Source organism: Trachypithecus francoisi, unplaced genomic scaffold (assembly GCF_009764315.1).
Source record: "Trachypithecus francoisi isolate TF-2019V2 unplaced genomic scaffold, Tfra_2.0 Lachesis_group15, whole genome shotgun sequence".
NCBI classification, from domain to species: Eukaryota; Metazoa; Chordata; class Mammalia; order Primates; family Cercopithecidae; genus Trachypithecus; species Trachypithecus francoisi.
Window position 1 is genome coordinate 42973951 of NW_022681460.1, and position 24700 is coordinate 42998650.

At 43.0% G+C, this 24700-nt stretch overlaps 1 protein-coding gene across 4 annotated transcripts in view; it reads right to left on the bottom strand.

Annotated features, from left to right (window-relative positions):
- FAXC (failed axon connections homolog, metaxin like GST domain containing) overlaps positions 1 to 21082 on the bottom strand; it is a 70500-nt gene extending 49418 nt beyond the window's left edge. Inside the window, exons 1-4 of one of the 4 annotated variants that reach the window (XM_033234673.1) lie at positions 20802 to 21082; positions 20196 to 20317; positions 13920 to 14055; positions 4047 to 4243 (exon numbers count right to left, since the gene is read on the bottom strand). In XM_033234673.1, coding sequence (XP_033090564.1) covers positions 4047 to 4243; positions 13920 to 14055; positions 20196 to 20302 — 440 coding nt within the window. In that variant the 5' untranslated portion in view covers positions 20303 to 20317; positions 20802 to 21082. Of the gene's footprint in view, positions 1 to 4046; positions 4244 to 13919; positions 14056 to 20195 lie in introns of all 4 variants that reach the window. The other 3 variants (XM_033234672.1, XM_033234671.1, XM_033234674.1) reach the window with 3 other exon arrangements.
- Between the last annotated feature and the right edge of the window lie 3618 nt (positions 21083 to 24700).

Below are 24700 nucleotides of genomic sequence, written 5' to 3' on the forward strand. Positions count from 1 at the left end.
AAATAGTCAAAGAGAAGCTGACCCCTGATATTTTAATGAAGATATCACGTATTATAACTTAATACCTGGCCCATGATAGAAATGAATATTTATTAAGTGGGAACCCATAACAAACTCCAATTTGATGACTGAGTATCAACACCTGGACTTCCAAATCATGAGCATGCCTTTCTCTGCATAGGGCTACATCCTTGCTGTCTTTTGCTTATACTCTGAATATCTACTCAAGAATATAGGAGCACATGATATGTTTCTGTAGTTTCACCAAGTTTCACAAGCATTAGATCAACCCCTCCAAACAGGGGCCCTCACTACATCTAAAACTGGGGTGGGGAGAAAAGAAAGAAAAGGAGAACATATGAACCAAGCTATAATCAGAAAGAGTAGTCTCTTGGCTTTTAGAAAAGATCTTCTTGGTTAAGTCAATGCATGAAAGTATCCCATCTCCTGAACTACACTCAAAATTTTAAAATTATGGCCAACCTAGAAGCGAGCTTGAATTCACTGTTCTAATGCCTGTGTGTGTGCATGCGTGCACACGCATGTGCACACACACACAGGCATTAGAACAATTAATTTTTGTTTTTTTTTTAGAGACATGGTCTCACTCTGTCTCCCAGGATGTAGTGCAGTGGCGTGATCACGGCTCACTGCAGCCTTGAACTCCTGGGCTCAAAAGGTCCTCCCGCCTCAGTCTCCCAAGTAGCTGGGACTACTGATGTGTGCCACCACACCTGGCTGTTTTGTAGAGAGAGGGTTTTGCCATGTTGCCCAGGGTGATCTCGAACTCCTGGGCTCAAGCAGTCCTCCCACCACAGCTTTACAAAGCGCTGAGATTACAAGCATGAGCCACCATGACTGGCCCTACTGCCTATATTTTTATGGGGGAAAATATTATAAATAACTAGATAGTCTGAAAATGATACTCATATGGGATTGAAAGACTCTGAAGACGCTCACTGACATCCACAAAGGGGCAGTATGTCACACTGAAGAAGCTGTAGTGTGTGTTACCCAAAATCAGTTTCACTCCAGTAATATGACCCTGTGTCAAGCTGACTTCTCTTTAAACCAGGTTCTCTGTACTTAAGCATTCAGTAGAACAAAGGGGATTTTTAAATCTGTGTTCATGATCTTCAATAATAGTTTTTATAATGCAAGGGGGACATCAGTGTATAGATTTCAAGCGGAAGAAAAGCCACTTTAGAGTTGAGTGTGTTTATTTGAATAGACCTAAAACAGTTTCGGAATTATGTGATGTAACACAACAATGCTGGCTTTCCATTGCCTTTGCTTTTCATAAAATCATGCCTGGGGTGTTTTTAAAGTTTCAGGCCAAAATAAACATATGAAAACTCCACATAATTGAATCTATTGAGGCAAACAAGGTGGGTTTATTAAATTTCCTCTCCTGGCTCTGTGAGTATAGACACAACCTAGGAGCTCACTGACTGTTAGAATTTAACAAGATATAATGGAAAGCTCATACCTGTAATATTTTCCTACATATTTTGGTCAGATCACGATATGCTGGGCCTCAGCTTCCACAGGTAGACATTTTGTGTGTGGCCTTGGAACCAGAAGAGGGGAGGAGGGGAGGCGCCTCAGGGAAGAATATCTGAAGATTCTCTGCCCGGGGCATGGGGAAAGGAGGGTCTTTTCTCCATTAGGATTTAGAGCTCTCTTAAATGTCTCTTCAGGGTTTCCCCAAAGCAAGAAGTTGGCTAAAGGCTTGAGAACCTTAAGAAACAGATTTGTTTTTCCTTCTGCTACTAGGGACTAAATGGAACTGTGGGAATTAGCAGTGTTGCTTTGAAAGTTTATTAGATATGTGCATCTCAATCAAGACCTTTCCTCCCACCTTCACTATTTTTTCCTCAAATTAACCATTGAGAAGACATAAGACATAATAGCTAACTCCTCCAACATTTTTCAAATTAAACAGTGAATTAGAGAAATAAAACTGTCCTTAGAAGAGTCTACATATGACCCAAACAGATCCCCAAGCCTTTGGGAATTTGCAGTCCACAAAATTAAGATCCTTTCCCATGGGGTACCACTTCCCAACTCTCGCCCCTACCCCTCACCCCGCCCACACTCCACCCCACATGGAGTATCAGCTCGGGGCTGGTGAAAGGAGAGATGGAAAGGTCAGGGAAGGGATGAACTTTTAGCAGGGAATAGAGTTATATAAAATGACATGCACACACACACAGAACAAAAAGTAGTAATGTGTGGTAGCTGGAAATGTTGCTGGGTCAAAAACTTTCTAATGGAAATACATATTTTCTAAACCATTGTGGAAATCAAAGAGTTGTAGCCAAAGTGACAACTAAAATGTATGGCTTTCAGCTTTTCAGACAGCTAACAAAGCGACAGCTCTGGCAATCAATGGGCCCATCAATCAAATAAGGTAGTGCCTTGGAGGGCTGATGTCAAGGGAAGGCACAACGGTCAAGTGGCCTTGTGCGGGTCCTTCCTTTCCCTTCATAGCGGCAGAACTGACTGGAGCCTAGTAAGCAAGTGTGATGGGCTCTTCGTGAGGCTTTTCTCAGAAGCTAAGTTTTTCCTGGAAGCTATGCATGTCAGACGCAGTCATGCATTCTGGTTCCACTGTGACTGCTGCACACTTTGGAAGGGGAGCCCCAGCAGTTCCCCACCACTATTACAAGGAAAAGACCAGGTTCATTCCATGAACACTGAGTCTGATTACTTCCATACTGATCTGTACCCCTGTCTCCAGCCTCTCCCCAGCCCCCTCCTTGCTCCCCACTCTATCACCACTTTAGTGAGGAGGGGGTAGAAGTGGAGCTTAGGTCAGCCCTGGAATAAACTGGGCAAGAATCAAAAGTCAAAGGAGAAAAAGAAGAGGGTCACTTAAAATCCGAGAGATAGGAACAGCAAGTTCTCCATTTACAAAGAGAGGGAATAAATGAAATAGGGAGAGGAGGAAGGGGAAGAACCTTCTCCAATCAACCCCACACTGAGGATACCACTCAGTGGGAGAGGTTTAATAAAAGCTACTGGGTCAGCATCTGCCTGCAGATACCAAATAATGCCAAAAACGGTGGGCTTAACAATTCTTAATTCAATCTTTGGAAAAAGATAACGTTTGCAGAAATCAAGAGAAACTTTCTCTAGCTATTGGGGTGTAGAGAAAGGTGCAGAAACTCCAGAAAACGGATGAAAGAAAAATTTTAAAAACCAGATGACTAATGAGTTTGTAAAGCAAGAACCATAACTGCTTAACTCACATGGTACCACTGCCAGCTCAAGGCTACAAAAAACAGAACAGGGAAAACTCATCAACTCGTGTGATGCTTCAAACTTGCGGAATACAACCTAGGACTCTGCAATCAAGCCAAAGAAAATCCAGAAAGGAGTAGTATGCTTTACTCCTGGAATACAGAGAAGCTCTTGTTATCTATGGACAACTGATCCTAGGAATTTTATCTTGACTCAGTCTTCCATTCCCTCCTCTGAGTCTCTGACATAATATTACTTTAATTCAACAGTTTATACAGTATTGGTAAAAAGCCCTGAGTCCAATCAATTGAACTATCTTCCTCAACTCAGTGAGTTCTAGTCTAGATCAAGGCCCATCAAATTATAGTCCACAGGCTAAGAAGTTTTTACATTGTTAAATGGTTGAAAAAAATCAAAAGAAGGATATGGTACATTAAATGAAATTCAAGTTTCAGTACCCATAATAAAGTTTGAGTGGAACACGGTCATGCTCATTTGTTGGCATACTCTCTATAGCTGCTTCTGTGATAAAACAGCAGAGCTGACTAGTTGCAGAAGAGACGTACAGCCAGCAAAGCCTAAAATATTTACTGGCTGGTCCTATACAGAAATGGTTTGCTGACCCCTGGTCTAGGTAACCAGAAACTTAACGGTCATAACAACTTTGATGACTGAGCCACTTATTTCATCCGAAACTGTTAAGGTAGAAAACTGTTGAAAAGGTATAAAGAGGATCTGAAAAGTGAAACAGAACTTGGGGCTTACTTCGAAAGGACGGGGACACTCCAGAGAGGACTCACCAGTAGAAGTGCTCCTCCACCATCTTGGTCACCGCTCTGGAGATGGCTCTTTCATGAGGGCCAAGGTTTTTGTTTAAATTCACTCCAAGTTTCTCTTCCAGAAAGTCAATTATGAATTCTGTGCCAGAAACTTTTTCATGATTATATTCAATCCAAGGCATTTTCCCTTGAGCAGAGAGTTTTCCACCAAAATAGTTCTAAGCAGAGTACATTTTTAAAAAGAGAAAAGCAATATTGTATTTAAATTCCACTGCATGATTAATAGAAACAAACATTCCAACCTTATGTTTGATAGTGACAGTACTATTCAAGTGAATGAACTCAGGGCATAAACTCCTAAGACAATACATGGTTACTCTAGGAAAAAATTTGTTTAACCGCACATAAAGATATCACTTTATTCTCCCATCAATTCGATCATGGACTTTGGCTTACTATGGAAAAGAAAAAAAAAAAGACCCCAGGGACAAGGGATGATGGGGGTAGGGGGTAGCAGATTGAAAGGGCTGAAATGACCCTGGTAATAGTCAGTCTAGTTTTAATGTACAAACAATTCAAAAACTCAAAAAGTGAAAATAAACCACAAGGAGGCCTGTATTGACTGGACAACTAACCAAAGACCTCACGTGAAAACCAGTATCTCACACCTGAATAATAATACCACTACACTGTAAATGAACGGTCCCCCAAAATTATACTGCTTAGGTGTAACAAAGTATGTACAACAGACTCAGCTACTGTGTCTCTTAAAAAATGCAGGTTCCTGCCTGGACTTCTGGATCAGAATCCTGGGGATAGTGCCCAGAAATCTGTGTTTTTGACAAACTGTCGTTGGTAGAGAGAATAATGGGGATTTGGGCTGATCTCTGCCTCGTGGTGTCTTGATATTTTATCTCATTGCTTATTCTAAAGAATCAAAGTAGGCCTAACCTCAAAAAGGGTAATTACTATTGGGGATGTTACAGGGGCTGCTGTTAGTCATACTGCCTTTGTGCAATTTAGAAAATAGAACTTCCTCTGGGTGGAAATGGTCCATTAGGTTTGCGGCTTGGCAAACAGAACTGGGTCAAGATTTCACCCCCACCCTTTGGCCAGGCACTGTTGTGCAGTGAGCAACCTGCACAACCATACATGCCTCTCTAGACATTATCCCGGATGTTAAACAAGAAAAATGTCACCTACTTCTAGAAGTTGCTAATACACCTAACATTCTTGTAATCTGTATACTAAAGGTGTAAACTTACCACATACCATAGCCCCTATTTCAGATTTCTCTTGATGCCATCCACATCCTCTTAACACATCCCTTTCTGGACTCTTGTCATTCTCAGATGCAATCTATCCTCCACACTGCCACCAGAGGGAACTGTTTACAATGCAAATGAGACCCAAGAAGGCTGCTGCTCAAAATTATCCAATGGCTTTAATAGCTCTAGTCTACAAATTACCCCTTTTCACACAGCAATCTAGACCCACACCCACCATCTAGCCACTGCCCACCTGCCCGGTCTCATTGGCTATCTAAGTCCCTCTGGTCTCCTGAATTCCAACTGCCCCCACCCAGCCAGATTAAGGTGTTTGCCCACATCCCTGACTTTGTGCACTCTTCACCTTTTACAGGAATCCTTTTCTCCATCCTCTGTAAAGTCATATCGATGCTTTTAAAAAAAAAAATCAGTTCAAATCTCACCTTGTTATGTAACTATTTCCCCAAGATACAACCATTATTTGCCCTTCCTCTGTGCTTCCACTGTACATTGTGTAGTCCCCTACCCTTACAGAGTAACTATTTACACATCGGGCCTTCCCTCTAGACCACCCTTTCCCCTGAGAACTTGTTACATGTTTATCTTGACTACTTTTTAAAATAGAATAAAAATTGGAGAAAGTAAAAAGTTTCCTCTTCAAAGTTCCCCTTCTTGTTAAAGAATAAATCATAAGTGTTAGAAATAATAGTTTATTTTAAAGACTAACTTTCTTCAAGCCTCCTTGCTTTGTGCTAGTAACTCTTTGTTAAGTCCTATCCTATGTAACTGTTGGACATGCTCATAGGCACGTTCCAGCTCACAGCCTATGCCCCTTCCTTATTTGGAAATGTTATTGCTTCCTCAAACCTTTCATAAGCAACTTCTTTGTTCTTCCTTGCACTTAACTATTTAGGAAAGTTTTAGGCTATTAGCAAATCGGGTATCAGTTTAAGACTGTGAGGCCCCACTCCAGCCAATGGATGCAGGACACAGCAGTAAAGACAACCCAAATGCATAAGGGATAAATATGTCTGCTTTTCCTTTGTTAGGTGTGCTCCCACCATTGTTCCATATGCAACTGAGCACCCTTTCTGCAGAAAGTAAAGACGGCCTTGCTGAGAGATCTTTTGTCTCCGTTCTGACTTTCCTTCGCAGCACCGATTATCTATTTCTAACAATTTTGGTATTTCTAACAAAATTAATAATCAATTCTTATGGAAATGGAAGTTCTAGTATGTTTTCACAATCAACAATTATATTTTGATTGCTAGGTAAAAAGCAAGAGACAACATTTTAGAGATACTCTGATTACATCTAAGTAAACATACATGAATGAAAAAGCATTAAAAAAAAAAAGAGAGACTCACAAACATGTCACAAGTAATTGGGAAGACTATTGGTAAGATGCCGAGGATCTTTTTTTCCCATACATTTCAATTTTTCTAAATGTGGTTGTATAATTTTTAAAATAAAAAAAAAATTTACAGAGACGGGTGTCTCACTATGTTGCCCACGCTGGTCTCAAACTCCAGGGCTCAAGCAATCTGCCTGCCTCAGGCTTCCAAACTGCTGGGATTACAGGCATAAGCCACGATGCCTGGCCCAAAAAATGTATGTTAAAAATGTTGATTTTTCTTTTTTTTCCTTTTAATTTTTCCTAAATATTTTTATTTCTAAAAAATTGAGACAGGGTCTTGCTGTGTTGCCCCGGTGGATCTTGAACTCCTTGTGATCCTCCTTCCTCAGCCTCCCAAGGTGCTGGGATTACGGGCATGAGCCACCACACCTGGCCAAAAATAATTTTTCTTAACTTCTTTACATCTATTGAAGAATTCCTAGACTATTTTTATTTAAGCAATTAGACTCTGACTAATCCACTGAGGGTAGTTTCTGAAAGTAATTTTGAGAAGATAAATAGGTAAATCCTCCGTATTTTTTCCAAGCTGATGTTTCCTTCTGCAAGTCTGCCCCAGGTGAGACTGATGCAGTCACACATACACTACATTATTAGCATGGCAGTGAAGGCCATAGGCTTTGGGTTTCAAAATCGCATTCCATCATTTATTCACTGAGTGACCCTGGACCTCCCTGGGTCTCCCTTAACCCTCCCTGGACCTCAATTTCCTCATCTGTAGAGTGGGGATAATAACCGTTGCTAGGATGAAATGAGAAGATGCACAGTGCCTTCATCAGAAGTATTTTGAGATGAAGAACTTGAGACTCTTAAGAGAGATGCCAGAGTCTTGGGACTCTGATTTGATATATTGTACCCATAGGTTTTAGGTAAATATCTATCTATTACATTCACTCCGCCCTGGAGCTATCTTGAGTCATCTTCCACTGGCTAAATTTGAAATAATTTGAGCAGTCTGTGTGGATTATGACACATTGAAGAAATCCACACACCCATTATCTATTTAGTTTTGAAGAAGAATGTCCTTATTTTTCAGAGCTGCATGTTGAAGTATTGCAGGGTGATGTGTCAGGATTTCTGCAACTTACTTTAAAATGGTTTATCAAAAACATTGTTCACAATTGTAGATGTAAAGGGGGGGAAGCAAAGGAGAAGACGTATTAACTATTCACAATCTAGGTAAAGGGCATGGGGGTGTGCACTGTACTATCCTTTTGTCTGCAACTTAGGATAAAAAAAGATGCAGGAGGGGAGACAAGATCAGCAAATAAATACAACATCAAAAGTTCGGGCTGACAGTCGAGGCAGAGAGCTCCAAAGGAAACATTTTCTTTTTTCTTTCTCTTACTTAAAAAGAATTCTTTTGTGAAACGTATGCTTCTTATACAACTACTTATATCAAATGGTGTAGGTGTCTTTATATATGTCTGAAGAAATGTAAAGAAGAAAAGTCAAAAATATCAGTTATGATAATAATCTCCAGCTTGTAGGATATCAAGTAACTTTCACGTTCCACATACATTGTTTTGTACTGTTTGGAATTTTTCTAAGGACCATATATCATCTACACAAAATCAGAAAATACAGTAAAGCTATTTTTGTGTTTTTCAAAAATTAACCACATCCCTAGGACCTCCCTGTACATTGTTTGCAATTTCCTATAAGTCTACCATTATTACAAGATAAAAAGATTTTAAAATTGAACTCCCAATATTCATATCTTGATAGAGAAAAATAATAGTAACTGTGTTCAATACATTGAGCTTTTTTAAAAAATAAGCCTTTTGATTTCCTAACTAATGGTCATCAAATATTCATTCCCATTCCATTTAGGTTAAAAAATTCAAGAGCTTCTAATATAAAGTCATGATCTGAGGAACATGGCATTTTAATCTTTTTTTAAAATGGCACAGGCAAAAGAAGGGGCAGAGGGTACAGCTCCCTGGGTCCATGACAAAATATTTCTCTACTGATCAATCCAAGAAATGAACTCTCCAGCACTCCCCAGACACCCACTGCATCAATACAAATCCCACTAAGGGAACAGGAATAAGGTACCACCAACCCCTGCAACAGAGCATCCCTTTCTGAACCACAGCACCATTTTTTTTTTTTTTTGCCTAAAATCTGTCACCCCCCGAGCATCGCCCACTCCATTTATCTTCCATAGAGACCTCAGAGAAGAAAAACAGCCCTATACAATTCTTTCTTTAAAAATATACTTAATAAGAAATATAATTTTGGAAGGGGTAAACACGCCCCTTCTTGAAGACCTCTGTAATGGCTGCAGGCTTCACAGCAAGGCATAGTCCCGCTGCTCCAGTTACACTAACTACAGGTAGCTGCTCTAAAATGTGAAGAAAGGTAGATACGCTGCAGGTAAAGACAGGTCTGCAGCAGTCAGGGCTTGATGGCTTGAAGGGCAGAAAGGAAAGTGCAGAAAAGCCTGGCAGCTGCTGCAGCCACCACAAACGACAGGATTATTTTATCAAAGGTGGGGGAGCACAAAAGATCTTGAAAGTAGTCAGAGACAGCAGTGCACAAAATTCAGGTTTTGGACTCCCACTGCCCCAAAGCTGTCCTGGCTAAGTGAGGCAATCTGGTCAAGAGTGATGATGGAATAGAGACAGGTAGCTGTTGGGTAGCAATCTCTTCCTTCAATTTGGGTCTCCAAGTGACACACATCTTCAAGTGCTGACTGCCAACACCAAGCTGAACAATGATCTCTCAAATATGAGCCAATGCATTTAGATGCTGCAGGCCTTGTTTCCTCCACTGCTGTCTTCGCAAGTCCTAAGTATCTTCTCCCTGCTGCTCTCTCTGGACTCCCCTCGTGCATTCCACTTACCAGTTACGAAGATCCCCTTTCTAATCTATTTCTGTTCCCAAACATCCCATGTCCTCCCTGATGCCCCAATCCGAAGTCTGGACTCGGTGCCACTTCACCATGTCCCCAAAGGACCTGCGTTATAGCACTTACTAAACTAAAGCATGTCAACCATGTTGTCCCAGCATTGCCTGAGGAGGATCACTGCCACCCCCTTCCCCTCTTCTCTACAGAAACTGGCTCAAAAAGCACAGGCTATGGGGAATCAGGAGCTGGAGGGGTAATATCATTATCGGGGCAGGCAAAAGCTTGGCTGAGTGGGGAGCCCACCCCCTCCAACCTCCCAGTTGGTCTCTTACAACCTGAGGAGAATACCTCCTCCCAGTGTTGCTGCTTTGTAAGAGTCTAAAGATGAACCCCAGAGCTGCAGGAGCCATTTGGGGGAGTGGCAGCAAATCAAAAGGACCAGAGTAGTTTGGGGATGCCTGAGGCTCACCTCCCTTCTTTTTTTAAACTCCCCCAGAGGTACAGGACCTGTGGCCTGGGCTTTAGCCCTTGTCCGGTACAAATTCCCAGGCAGAGAAGTTGGCATCCCTGGCAAAAGGAACTCTCAAACCAAAATAACTAGATAAGTACCACTACTATGAGAAGGGCAATGCACTGAATTATATGACATGAAGCAGAATTATTGGGACAGACCAAAAAATTTAAGTAACATAACAAATATCCCCCAATGGATAAAGGAAGAGATTACTAATACAAACTAAAAGAAAACATTAAGAAGAAAAATACAAAGGTTGAAATAAAGAACACAATAGATGGGGTAAATAGCATGATGGATACAAAAACAAACAAACAACAACAACAAACACACACAGGGCAATGCAAAGGAAGCTCAGCAAGAGGAACGCTTCCAGAAAGCAGCAGAAAATAATTCAAGTAGAGAGTACAGAGATATAGAAAATAGAAGCAGAGGTTCCAAAATCCAGATAATAGGGAACAGGGAAGAGGAAGGGGAAGAAAAACAAACATAAAAGAAAAGGAAATATTTTAAGAAAATTGATCATTAATTCTCCAGAATTCAAAAGAGATTAAAGACCTCAGATAATAAGAGTTTATAAAGGACCAAACAGGATATATAAAGACCCACACCAACACATGCCATATTGAAACTTGAGAATATTAAGATTAAATACAAACTCTAAGATAATTTAGAAAGAAAGAGAAAGAACAATGAGATTAACATGAATTCTTTTTTTCTTTTTTTTTTTTTGAGACAGGGTCTCACTCTGTCTCCCAGACTGGAGTGCAGTGGCGTGATTTTGGCTCACCATAACCTCCGCCTCCCCAGTTCAAGCGATTCTCCTGCCTCAGTCTCCCAAGTAGCTGGGATTACAAGCACATGCCACTACCGCCCAGCTAATTTTTGTTTTTGAGACAGAGTCTCGCTCTGTCACCCAGGCTGGAGTGCTGTGGCACGATCTCGGCTCACTGCAGGCTCTGCTTCCCAGGTTCATGCCATTCTCCTGCCTCAGCCTCCCGAGTAGCTGGGACTACAGGCGCACGCCACCTCACCCAGCTAATTTATTGTATTTTTAGTAGAGATAGGGTTTCACCGTGTTAGCCAGGATGGTCTTGATCTCCTGACCTTGTGATCCACCTGCCTCGGCCTCCCAAAGTGCTGGGATTACAGGCGTGAGCCACTGCGCCCAGCCTAATTTTTGTATTTTTAATAGAGATGGGGTTTCACCATGTTGGCCAGGCTGGTCTCGAACTCCTGACCTCAAATGATCCACCGGTCTCAGCCTCCCAAAGTGCTGGGATTACAGGCATGAGCCACCATGCCTAGACTAATATTTTAAAATATAGAAGGAAAAGAACTTTGAACACAAATTTATCAAATGTGAGAGTATAATAACAATATTCTCAGGCATGCAAAGCCACTGAAGGTTTGCCATGTAAAGACTCACTCTAAAAATATTCATCAGGAAAGTTCTCAAATAAAAAGATAAATCCTTTAGAATAAGATATATGGTAAATAAGGTTAGTCAAATAACATAGTAAAGTTTGTTGTCTAAAAAGGATAAAAAAGAAAGGAAAAGAACTGCTAAAATTCCATTTTCTCTTTTCTTTTTTTTTTTTTTTTTTTGACAGAGTCTGGTTCTGTTACCCAGGCTGGAGTTGCAATGGCGCGATCTTGGCTCACTGCAACCTCTGCCTCCTAGGTTCAAGCAATTCTCCTGCCTCAGCCTCCCAAGTAGCTGGGATTACAGGTGCACACCACCAGGCCTGGCTAATTTTTGTATTTTTAGTAGAGATGGAGTTTCACCACATTGGCCAGGCTGGTCTTGAACTCCTGGTCTCAAACGATCCACCCACCTCAGCCTCCCAAAGTGCTAGGATTACAAACGTGAGCCACCGTGCCTGGCCAAAAAACTCCAGAATTAAAATCTTAGACAACAGCAACATAACTGGGATGAGGGCTGGGAAGAAAGGGAGAGACACAAGGTATACGTAAACTGCTAATGTGTTTGTATTATAACAGAATAAATACAGACTTTAATACATTTAACAAATTAATGAGCATAAACACAAATTTGGGTCTTAAGAGTAACTACAATAACAACAAAAATATAATTTGTGTTAAATGAGAAAAAATTATTAGAAAGCAGGAAATGAGAAAAAATTTTTAAGTGAAGTATAGTAAGGAGAAAAATATTAAATAAGATTAGAAATAAGTTCTAATAAAACAATCATTTCAATAAGTGTAAATGGATTAAAGTTGCCAATTAAAAGACTCTCCAATTAGATATAAGCAAGAAACAAATACAAAAAGAGAGAGGGAGAGAAAGAGAGAGGATGAAGAAAGATATCCTAAGCAAATAAGAACCAAAAGAAGGCTGGAGAATCTATCTCGATATCTGATAACACAGAATTCAAGTTTTTTAAAAAATCGTAAGAGACATCAATGGATGATACATACTAGAAAAATAAACAAGAGTGAAAGATGTGAACTTTTATATGTACCTAACAATGTAACCTAAAATATATAAAACTCTAACATAAAGCGAGAACTGACAGAATGACAGGAAAGAGACAAATCAACAAATACACTTGAATATTTTAACATGCTCCTTTCAGAAGCTGCTAGAACCAGCAGACAAAAAATAAGCAGAAATATAGAAGGTCTAAATAATACACCAAACATGTTTAAGCAAGTAGATATAGAGAGAGCTCTATATCCAAACAGAGCATATGTAATTATTTTCAACATTTTTAAAAAGGAACTACAAACCAGGCTAAAGCTTCAGTAAATTCCAAGGAATCAGTAACACAGAGACTATCTTCTCTGACCATAAAATTAAAAATGATCACAAAAATCAAAGCTTAAAATAATTCCATATGGCTAGAACTTGGTTAAAAATAAAAACATAAGTAAACTTTTAAAAAAAATACATAGAATTGAATGACTGTGAAAACACAGCATGTTGACTTTGTGAGACACAGCTCAAGCATTACTCAGAGAGAAATATATACCTTTAAGTACATTCCTCTTCCTTACTTCCTACTAAAATGAACAAGTGTTTCCCTGAAAGTCACACAAACAGAACATGGAGTGCTGTGGAAAAGCTCTCACTACATATACAAATATCTACCTCATGGCGTACTGGGCCTTCTGCCCCCAAGATTCATGAGGGACAAAATACAATGCTGTCAATAAACTAAAACCTAAAGTAAAAAACCACATTAGGCAGTGGCACACCAATCTTTCTCAAGGCCCAGTAGGCCTGTCAAAATTATTAACCAAAGCATACTTTTTTTTTTTTTTTTTGAGATGGAGTCTTACTCTGTCACCCAGACTGGAGTGCAGTGGTGCAATCTCGGCTCACTGTAAACTCTGCTTCCCCAGTCCAAGTGATTCTCCTGCCTCAGCCTCCCAGGTAGCTGGGATTACAGGGGTCCACCACTATGCCTGGCTAATTTGTATATTTTCAGTAGAGACAGGGTTTCACCATGTTGGCCAGGCTGGTCTCGGACTCCTGACCTCAAGTGATCCGCCTGCCTCAGTCTCCCAAAGTGCTGGGATTACAGGTGTGAGCCACCACACCCAGCCCAAAGAATACTCTGTTAAAGAAAAATATCATGGCGCTGAGTCTCTCAAAAGTTTAGACCTTTTTGATCCATCATTAAATTGGATCTGTAAAAATCAGCAGACTCTGGAACCAAGTATTTTATTTCCCTCTTACTAAGGACTAGGCACTACTAGTTTCAGCTCCCACCCCCTCTGGCATCCACTGTGTGAGATGAAATATTCCCCCCTTTAGTTAAATACTCATCCCCTGATACTGATGTCATAAGAAGAAAACATATTTGCACACAAGTACCTGATACGGTAAGTCAGCCATCCTTAAATAAGTTTCCATTTTTAAACAGAAAGGAGATAAACTGGGAACACCATTGTTAGGTCTTGCAAACTGATGTAAAATAATAGCATCTTTAGAGTCAATCTCTTGCTGTTTCCTGTCAAAACCAAAACAGAAATAAAGAACAATCCACATGTTATCCACATTCAGTTCCCTCACTTCTTCAGAGGACCCTGCAGGGTTGTAGCTCCTCAGTGAACAAGCAGATCTGTTTGTCACAGGGGCTTACCTCACCTAGCACCCAGTTTGTCGAAGGGGCTTACCTCACCCAGCACTCATGGAAGCTTAGTCAAAACACAAGAGAACCTTACAAACTCCCATGATATTACCATGACCCCAGTGGCTCAGCAAAGTAACTACATACCAACCAACCTCCTTCTGTTACCTACGGCCTCTGGGCAACAAGAACATTTTCTGGTACCGGTCCACCTACTCTCCAGCCAGCTGTGTTTACCTGCCAGGGACAAGCTGGATGGATAAAAATGATACTCTGTGCTTGCTGTGTGTCACACATTGTTCTGAGGGTCTCACAGGTCTTATCTCCTTTAATCTTCATAATAACCTTATGAAGTAGGTACTACCGCTATCCACGTTTTATAGATGAGGAAATTCAGGCACAGAGGATTAACTTGCCCAAAGTCACATTGCTAGTAAATGGCAGAATGGGCACTGAATCAAGAAGTCAGAGTCTGTGTTTTTGGCCATTAGACTGTACCGTGAAACAGTCTATTTATCCAGAAGACCCAGGAATAACAGTGCAGATTTGCTCTGCTACGACCCAAGTCTGTAGGGAAACTGAGACAGAATATTCTGGTCCCTCTTCCCAACTGCCCATGCCCTCACCTAACCCTTCTTTCACCTGTAATGCTGTGGAACCCACCTTCTGGATGCTCTCTCTCTAGCTCTGTCTTCCTTATTTTCTGCCTTCGCAGCATCCCCACTTTTACCATACAGCATGTATTTTAGTACCCCTGCTTTTTCCCCTTTCTTCTGTCTCAGCCACACATCCATCTTTTCCTTTGGCTACTCTTTTGGGTGAGGAGGACTTCCCTGCATACAGTTTTTCAATAACCACTACATAATGGAATGAATCCTGGATTCCAAGTCTGGACACCTGGTGTCAAATCCAAGCCCTGCTTCCCTTACTGGCCACATTAGCCTAGATCTCTCCACCATCTTCACCTGGAGAGTGAGGACAGTACCAATTCTGTAGGGATTATCATGAGGATTACACAAGGTAATACTGTAACTATTTAGTGAACTATCAAGCATTAAGTAATAGCGGAATTTATTCTCATCCAAAGAGATATGGTCTCATCCCTGCAAGCTCATCATTCCACACAGCCCCACTCATACCCCACTCCTCGGGACCCTTTTGCAATTTCCATCTTCATTTGACCCAGCCGATTCCCAGTCAGATAAACTTCACTCTTCCTTCCCCTTGGCCTTCCCTGAGCCTCTGGTTCCCTCGCATTGTTCCCAGTACAACGCCACACCTGCTTCTTTCTACCCAAGCAAGAATAATTTCTTTGTATCTTCATCACATGGATGCCCACTTCCTGCAGATCCCCATTTAGTAAAACAAACTCTCTTGAAAAGTTTACTACCCAAGGGCCCATTCAACTTCACAATTCAGACTCATTTTGAAAATATCTGTCAAGTCAAAAAAAATAAAAATATTTGCTGCTTTCTGGCAATATTTACTATAAAAGAAATGTTTTCATTTAGATGGAATGTTTGGGAAGTCAGATTTTAAAATCAAGAACTCATTTAGATGATGTTCCAAGACAGCACAAACTATAGATTTGACAATTAACTGATTTTGTCCAGTCAAATAATTCCCATCACAAAGTGGTATTTTCATGTAAATTAACCAGGCAAAAATTTCAGAACTGACAAGAGAGAAGACAAACAAAAAATCCCTGCTCCATCAGCCAGAACGATCTAATTCTAATTGTTAATTTGGGCCATGTCATAGTAAAAATGGATACTAATTATCTACCAAGCATATGCCAATGACTTTATATATATTATATATATTAACTTATTTAATTCCGACAATGACACTTTAGAATGGGTATCATTATAGTTTAAATTCGGTATATCATATTATACTATTTTATAGTAGATAAGAAAATTGAAGCTCAAAGACGTTAAACAACTTGCCTAAGGAACATCAATTTAAGATTGACTCTGAAATAACTCCAGTTTCCAGCTCTTAAGCACTTCAAGGCCACCAAAATGGGCAATTCCTCAGTTAATCGTATTAAAGCTGCCAGTTTGACTCAGACCACTGAAGCCTGGAACTTTCTGATAAAAGTCACAGCTAATGATGGCCAAGTTTTATTGAATTTTGACCATGACAAACTCTGTTCTAAGTACGTCACGTGTTAACTCATTTAATCAACTCTATGAGAAAAGCTACTACTACTATTACCATTTTACAGATGAGAAAACTGAGTCATCAAGAGCTTACTGTCATATCCAAGGTTATGTGGTTGGTTACAGACAGAGTCTGAAATTGAACCCAGACAGTCTGGCTCCAGAGCCCACCCTCCAACAGGTTCCAGAGCCCTCCCTCCAATATGTCAGAAACTCCTCTCTAATTTAGGATCAGACGATTGAGTGAGTTGTTTCCCGCACAGCTATATTTTATAAAGTGACCTTATCATAAAGTTTGTATAGGAGAACACCCATAGAGCATTAACTAGCTAGTTTACTACCATTCCTGGGGCTAACAATATCACAGATGAACATGCCTCTGTATACAACTGATGATTTGTTAGTTTGCAGAGAACAGATGTTGATTCACCAACTAAATGTTCTAGAAGAGGCTGACCCTGTGTGTCAAAAGTGCAAATAAGCACTGGTAATGAAGTTATTACTTAGTCATTCAATTTACAAACAAAAATTTCCAAAGCCTGATTGAATTTAAGACAGCTGCCAAGCTATCGCTACTCAGGGAAAACAAAGTAGTGTGTTGGAACAATATTTATTTAAAAATATGGTGCTAAAAAAACATGGATAAAACCCCAAAAAACCTACTATGGTTATATTCATTAATTAAACATCCTAAATAATTCTCACCTGTCAGCTTTACTCTTCCACTCTAGAGACACAGTCATAGATTAAGGTTATGTCTATGCTGCAGAAAATCTAAGTAGGCTGGGGAAGAGTTTACAATAGCCAGTAAACTCAGGGAAGTCATTTTAAGGTGTATTTTCCATCTCACATATTTCAGATTTTGTTTTGTTCTCTGCCTAAATTATAAAGACTGTTGAAACCTCGATTTCACCTTAGTGGAGGTAGCTATCATGTAACCTCTAAAGCCTTGGTCTTTGCCCTTCCTGCCTGTTTTTTTCCCTTTGCCCCTCCACTCCTCTTTCCCTAGAGGCTGCAAGAAAGGCACCTGCTACAGGCCTGTCTTCCTGAGCAATGCTTCAGTTCTCCACATTGCTCTTCCTTCTTCTTCCTCCAACAAAACTGATTTCAAAGTAGGTACTTTCTTTTTTTTTTTTGAGACAGTCTCGCTCTGTCACCAGGCTGGAGTGCAGTGGCACGATCTCGGCTCACTGCAACCTCCGCCTCCCAGGTTCAACCGATTCTCCTGCCTCAGCTTCCCCAGTAGCTGTAGGACTACAGGCGCGTGCCACTATGCCAGGCTAATTTTTGTTTTTGTTTGTTTTTAGTAGAGACAGGGTTTCACAATGTTGACCAGGATGGTCTCAATCTTTTGACCTCATGATCCGCCCGCCTCAGCCTCCCAAAGTGCTGGGATTACAGGCGTGAGCCACCGCGCCCAGCCAAAGTAGATACTATCTTAAGAGGCAGTGGTTAAAAAAATGCAGGCTCTGATATGAATCTAGATCCTGCTACTCTTAACTGTGTGATCTTGGCCAAGTTGCTTAACCTCCCTGAGCTGCAATTTCCTTATCTATGAAACAGATGTCAAGCTTCAAACAACAGGTGCGAGGAATAAATGCAGTCACATATGCAAAGCCCATATATGCAGAGTCCCTACTCAGTGTTCAGAAATAGCCCTTTTTCATTGTTTGCATTACTTCAGAGGTGTCTAATTCAACTCAAACATTAGTCCAGAAACAAAACTGGCCAAGCATGGTGGCTCACACCTATAAACCCAACATTTTGGGAAGCCAAGGAGGGAGGACTGCTTGAGGCCAGGAGTTTGAGACCAGCCTGGGCAATACCGTGAGACCCCATCTCCACAAAAAAGTTAAAAAAAAAAATTAGCCATGCCTGTAATCCCGGCAACTCAGCAGACTGAGGCCAGAGGATCGCTTGAGCCCAGGAGTTCAAGAGCAGCCTGGCCAATATGGTGAAACCCCATCTCTACTAAAAATACAAAAATTATCCAGAAGCGGTGGTGCATGCCTGTAATCCCAGCTACTCAGGAGGTTGAGCCAGGAGAATCTCTTGAACCAGGGAGGCAGAGGTTGCAAAGAGCTGAGATCGAGCCACTGCACTCCAGCATGGGTGACGGAGCGAGACTATGTCTCAAAACAAAAAACAAAAAAAAATGAAAAAGTGCATCAACCTAGGATTAAACTCCTTAGTCCAAATAAGCATCCAGTGCTGAGGTTTATAGTCCCCTAAATGAGTTAGGAGCTATCTGTGGGTAGAGAGCTCTCCAGGCTCCAGTAATCACACCTGCCAGGGCATGGCCTACTCCAGAGTGGGAGCTGAGCTCCATACCGTTTCTGCAAGGTCATTTAAGCTCTGTTTTAAACTTGGTCCTGTGAAGCCTTCACTCCCTCCACTGCTGAGAAGTCTCATGGTTCGGGATCTCCTCAAAGGCTTTAGACTAGAATACAACTGAGAAACAACTGGGTTACCATTTAAATTGCTGCCCAAATGTTCTAGTTCTTTAGGTAGCTTGAAATCTAACTTGAAATACAGTTCTAAAACTAGCACAATTAACACATAATCTAGAGAGATAATTCTCTTCAAATTTTTTTTGTTTGGTTCAGCTAGATTGAAGGCAATGTGTTAAGTGAGAGAATTAAATGTGCAACAAGCTTAAAATAAACTTCCTCAAATATGGCTACATAATATGAAAACCAATACATTTCCCCAAACCTAAATGATTTCCCATCCTCTCAGAGATGGGAACTATTCAAAATATGTATGTTAGGCCAAATACCTGCATTAGGCTGTCACAATAATCTCCTCGGATCCCTGCAGGCTAGTAAAGGTCACCTATCACTGTCTTTGTTTATAACCTATTGTGTAGGATTCCTCCACTGGAATAAGGCAGTGTGGACACATTTCTTCCACTTTAGAAAATACTGGCACAGGGACAGTCTGAGCTATTGAAAACTGGGCTTCTGGTAATCTTCCAGTGACGGAGGGCTAAAATGCACGGAAATTTTAACCATTAACTGATGTATCAATTAGCCAAACGACTGTCTCAGTGCCCTGTGGTATTACTCTACCCAAACAAAAATCTCGTGCCGGTTGGATGTACCAACAACAGGGGCCTCCATTTTCTGGTATTTCCAACTCAATCTTGTAAACATTCTGCGGCAGCGGATGCAACTGTTTACGGCACTGGGCGACTCCGTGTTATGCCCAACACACCCATGTGCTAGCCTGTCCTACTGCTCACACAACAATGACATCTAAGCCTGAAGATGGTGCTTGGCGTTCAATACCAGAGAAGCAGAGAACCAGGTTAAGGCTGCATCAAAGCTGCACACCACTACACTTGGTCATGCATCTTTAACAGGGACCCGCAGGTTTCTGGAGCTTTTGCAATTTTTCAGCCTTTTGATGTTGACATTTAGGGAAGGATGGTGAAGAACTAACCTTTAAGTAAAAGATAAGGTTAGCAGTTAATATTCCAGCATTATTACTTACAAACAAGGCATTTCATAAAAGTGTAACCTATTTCTGCAGAGCCCAATTCTATTGTTGCAAACACACTGCACTTAGATCCTCCTCCTAAGGACATTTCTTAATAGATAACGACAAGTGACCCAGAGCATTTTGGGAGACAAATGTTTTTCCCTCCCAGCACCGGTTTAATTCTCCTTTCAACTCCAAACTGCCCCTCACGGCCAGGTGACCACCGAATGCCTTTAGGGAAAGGTAATTGCAGGACACTTGGGCATCTGGGCAGCGTGACCGAGGGGCTGGCAGGGGCCCCCCTCGCGCCAGCCCTGCCCTAGCCAGGTGCCCCACTCGGTGCCCCTGTGCGGGTCCCTCTCTCCGGCTCACCTAATGACCAGGAGTTCGTGGAGCAGATACGCAGCTGCGGCCAGCAAAGCTCCCCCGGTCAAGTAAAGGGTTTTCTTCCACCAGGGATCGGAGCCCAGCCCTGCCATGATCCCACCGTAATCCTGCAAAGGGAAAGCGATGATGTCCCCATAAAAGGAGAAGGGCTCCTCGGACCCGGCCCACCAGCCGAAGAAGGAGATGCTCTGGTTCCAGCTCAGATCCACCACGCACGGCCTGGACGAAGCAAAGCCAACCCCCCAGTGCATGCTGCGCGGCTGGCTCTGGGCGCCCCTCCCAGGGCCCGCGCCGCCCGCATGGGAAGGAGCCGGCGCGGCCCGGCGCGGGCTCAGAGGCGCGCGGAGGACGCGGGCGGCGGCGACTGAGGAGGCGGCGGCGGCGGCGGCGGAGGAGGAGGAGGAGGAAGGACGTTGGCCGCGGACTGCGGGCCTGGCCGGCGGGGCCCCAGAGCCCTGGGCGGCAGCAGCGGCCGCCGGCTCCCCCCGCAGCGGCCTCTCCGCCCCGCTCTTTGTGTCGGCGCCTGGAGAAGGCCGCGTGATGTCATTGCTCCCCGGGGCAGGCAAACAGAGGCGGGATAAAGTCACCTACCCCGCGCCCTGCCCCCGCCCCGCATCTCCGCGGTCCGGCCGCCTCCGCCGGGGCCGGATCTGCAGGGCTGGGGCACGCCGGGCGGGCTCCGCGCCTCCAGGCGGCACGCCCAAAAACCGCTCGCCGCGCGCGGGCAAGGGCGGCGGAGGTGCCTGGAAATGCGGCTCCACCGCGAGGAAGCTGCAGTCGGGGCCTGGATCTCGGTCCTCCCCTACCCCGGTCCGCCCTCCGCCTGCGCTCCAGCCCCTCCCGCGGGCCCCAGAGCGGGGAACGCGCAGGACTCACCTGGGGCGGCGCGGAGCTGCGGGCAGGAGACGCCACCAGGCGGGGGCTGGGAGCGGGGCCGGGATTAAAGTCGGGAATCAGATTGTTCCGGCCATCAGGAAACCGCTGTGTATTTGCATAATGTGTAAAAAACACTCTTATTACATTACACAGTTACCTCGAGATTGACCAGGTGTTCGCAGGGACGAGATGTCTGGTTTGACAAATAACAAAATACCTAGAGAGATTTCTCTGACAAACCCACTTCAAGTCTTTCCTCTTTGAAGTCACTATCAGGGAACTCGCTGATACAGGGTTTTGGTTGGGGGGGGCGGGGGTCCCTCTTTTGGTTAAGAAAATATGTCTAACAACTGTGTGTGTGTTCAGTGTATTTTTTTCCTTTAACTTCATTTATTAAAGTTCGTAAGTACAAAGAATAGAAGCTTATAATATATGCACAGATTTTAGCAAGAGCATGGATAGTTTTAAATTGGAAGAACTGAAAAAGGAAACAGGGCAGTGGAGGTTCATCACTCTTAAGGTGGAAGGATGGATCAAAGAAACCTCCAGACTTTTGCCTGGGGAGCAGAGATTGAGGTGCAAAAGTACTCCCCCCTTTTTTCCTCTCCTGCCACACCAGCCCCTTAGAACAGGCAAGGAGTGTGGTCATGTTGTTAAAAAATAATAAATATGGACGTGTTGCCTCAACGAGACAGGGAGAGGGGCTAGTCAGCTGATGCCTAGGCACCAGCATGTGAGACGCCCCAGACACTCCTGGGAACGTGTGACTTCCCAGGAAGAAGTAATGTGTGTGGTTTTAAGTGAAGCTCCCGTGAGTAGGTTGCAAGGAGTGAAACCCAACGACCTCCTGGGGTGACTGAGGTGGTTACCAGCCGATCTTGCAAGGAGAGAGACCAGAAAGCTGCCTGGCCTTGTCGGCAAGAAGCAGAGTAGTTAAGTTTGGGACCAGAGCTGCAGTGCTCTGGAAGAGGGAACAAGAAGGGCTGGCACCAGGGATTCTCCATGCTCCTTCTGTGCCCTTCCCACAGAGCGCTCAGTCTTTGCTCTCAGTGAACACTGAGCCAATATTTAAAGAATATAAGTTTGATACTTGGGATCACATTATTTGCGTATCTAGGTCTAGGCATGGGGATGGGCATAAATTACCTTGAGTGGAAGAATATGGAAGGCAAAAGGGAGAGTCAATCCTGACAAACCTAATGCCCAAAAACAAGTTAGAAACCAGAAGAAGTATAATATTTTTATCCCAGAAAGACACTGACTACAATTGACTCTCACTCATGGTGACCCGCCCCACTCACACATGCAGGCCAGGGGCCCACTGCTGCTTCCTGGGAGTATCAGACAACTGTTGAGCATCAGCTGGTCTCTGGTTCAAACATGGTTTACATTTTTAGAGGAACACTGCAGTGAAAGTCTTTAAGAAGCAGATGTGGGCTGGGCGCAGGTGGTTCACACCTGTAATCCCTACACTTTGGGAGGCCGAGGCCAGTGGATCACCTAAGGTCAGGAGTTCGAGATCAGCCTGGCCAACATGGTGAAACTCCGTCTCTACTAAAAATACAAAAAAATTAGCCGGGTGTGGTGGCGAGCACCTGTAATTCCAGCTACTCCAAAGACTAAGCAGGAGAATTGCTTGAACCTGGGAGGCAGAGGTCACAGTGAGAAGAGATTGTGCCATTGCACTCCAGCCTGTGCAACAAGAGCGAGACACCATCTCAAATAAAATAAAAATAAAAATAAAATCCCACAAGAGAAACTAAAATGTCATCTTAATCTGATACATGTTAAATTTTAACTTTTAGATCCATGGCATAGAAGAGAAAATATGATTATTGCTAGGGCTGTATAAGATGAAAGGAGGAAGAGTAGACTGAGGAGACAGCAAATCCGAGTTGGACAAATATTTGGTATCAGAATGTCAGAATAGGCCAGGCATGGTGGGGTGACTCACGCCTGTAATCCCAGCACTTTGGGAGGTGGACAGATCACTTGAGGTCAAGAGTTTGAGACCAGCCTGGCCAACATGGTGAAATCCTGTCTCTACTAAAAAAATACAAAAATTAGCCAGGCATGGTGGCGGGCAACTGTAACCCCAGCTACTCGGGAGTCTGAGGCAGGAGAATCACTTGAACCCAGGAGGCAGAGGTTGCAGTGAGCCGAGATTGCACCACTGCACTCTAGCCTGGGTGACAGAGTGAGACTCCATCTCAAAAAAAGACGAAGAATCTCAGAACAAACCTTTGGGGAGCAAGGAAAGCAGCTCTAGCCATAAAGGCACCGACTGATGCAATCCTCAGCCAACTCTTCATCCAAAGTCAGACTGAGTTCCAGAAGGAAAAGCTGCTCTACCAAGGGGTGCAAGCCAGCTGTAGAAAGATGGGAGACTCAGGCTCAGGGGCAAGGGACTCAGCCCCAGAGGAGTGGTAGTGGTGGGATGAACTCAGCAGAAAGGAACTGAACACAGCTGGGTTAACAAGAGGAGCTAAGGAGGCTGACTCTTCAAAAAATGCCTCCTCAGAATCCCCAGTGTAGAGCCAGGTCGCAGGCTAAAGCCACCGTAGCTATGCAGGGCCTGCCCGCTGAGGCTGAAGGTACAGGAGCTGAACATGTCTGCACCCCAGCTCTCCTCTTCAGGCTCCTATAGTTAGTGAAAACATTTGAAGACTCTGGGCACTAGGCTGGGCATCTCTACTCCACTCTTTCTACCACCACCACCACTAATTTTGACAGCTTTGGTGCCGTACGCATGGACATTAGCTCCAAACTAGAGGCAACTTATTTTTCTTTTCCAAGGACTTTTTCTTAACTAACTTTAATTGAGGTGTTATAAGACAAGAAAAAAGAAGGAACTAATATTGATTGAACACCTATTTGTGTTGTATAGTGATTTTTTTTCCAGTAACAAGCTATGTTAGGTAAGTATTGTCATTACAATTTTACAACTGAAAGAAACTAAGGCCCAGAGGGCAGCAATTAACAAGTTCAGTTTCCAGAGTGAGGTGATGATGGATCCAAGCATGTCTCACACCAGCGGCCCTGTGGGTGCTCCACCATCTCCATCAGGGGTGTCCAATCTTTTGGCTTCCCTGGCCACATTGGAAGAACTGTCTTGGGCCACACCTAAAATACACTAAGGACAGCTGATGAGCTTTTTAAAAAATCACAAAAAATTCATAATGTTTTAAGAAAGTTTACAAATTTGTGTTGGGCCACATTCAAAGTCGTCCTGGACCGCCAGGTTGGACAAGGTTTTGACCTGCAAGGGTCTCACACCAGGAACAGTGAGTACGGAGTGCTGCTGTCCATGGTATTCTTGCTTTACACTATTAGTCTGGGGCTCAGTTTTGAACTGTCTCAACTGAATGACTACAAAGTGTCAAATGCCTGCAGATTATACTGTCACCTGAAAAAGGTAGCTTCAGATAACTTATTACGCGGATATCGGCATGCCCTATGTCATGTGGGTCTACAGCCTCGCCAAGACAATTGGGTAAGGACAACTAAATCAGTGTTTCCCAAACCTTAAAGTACATATGTGTCACCTGGGGCTCTGTCATGATGATCAAACAAGAGACAATTAGGTCAGAAGCAATTGAGAAGGTGGGTTGTGA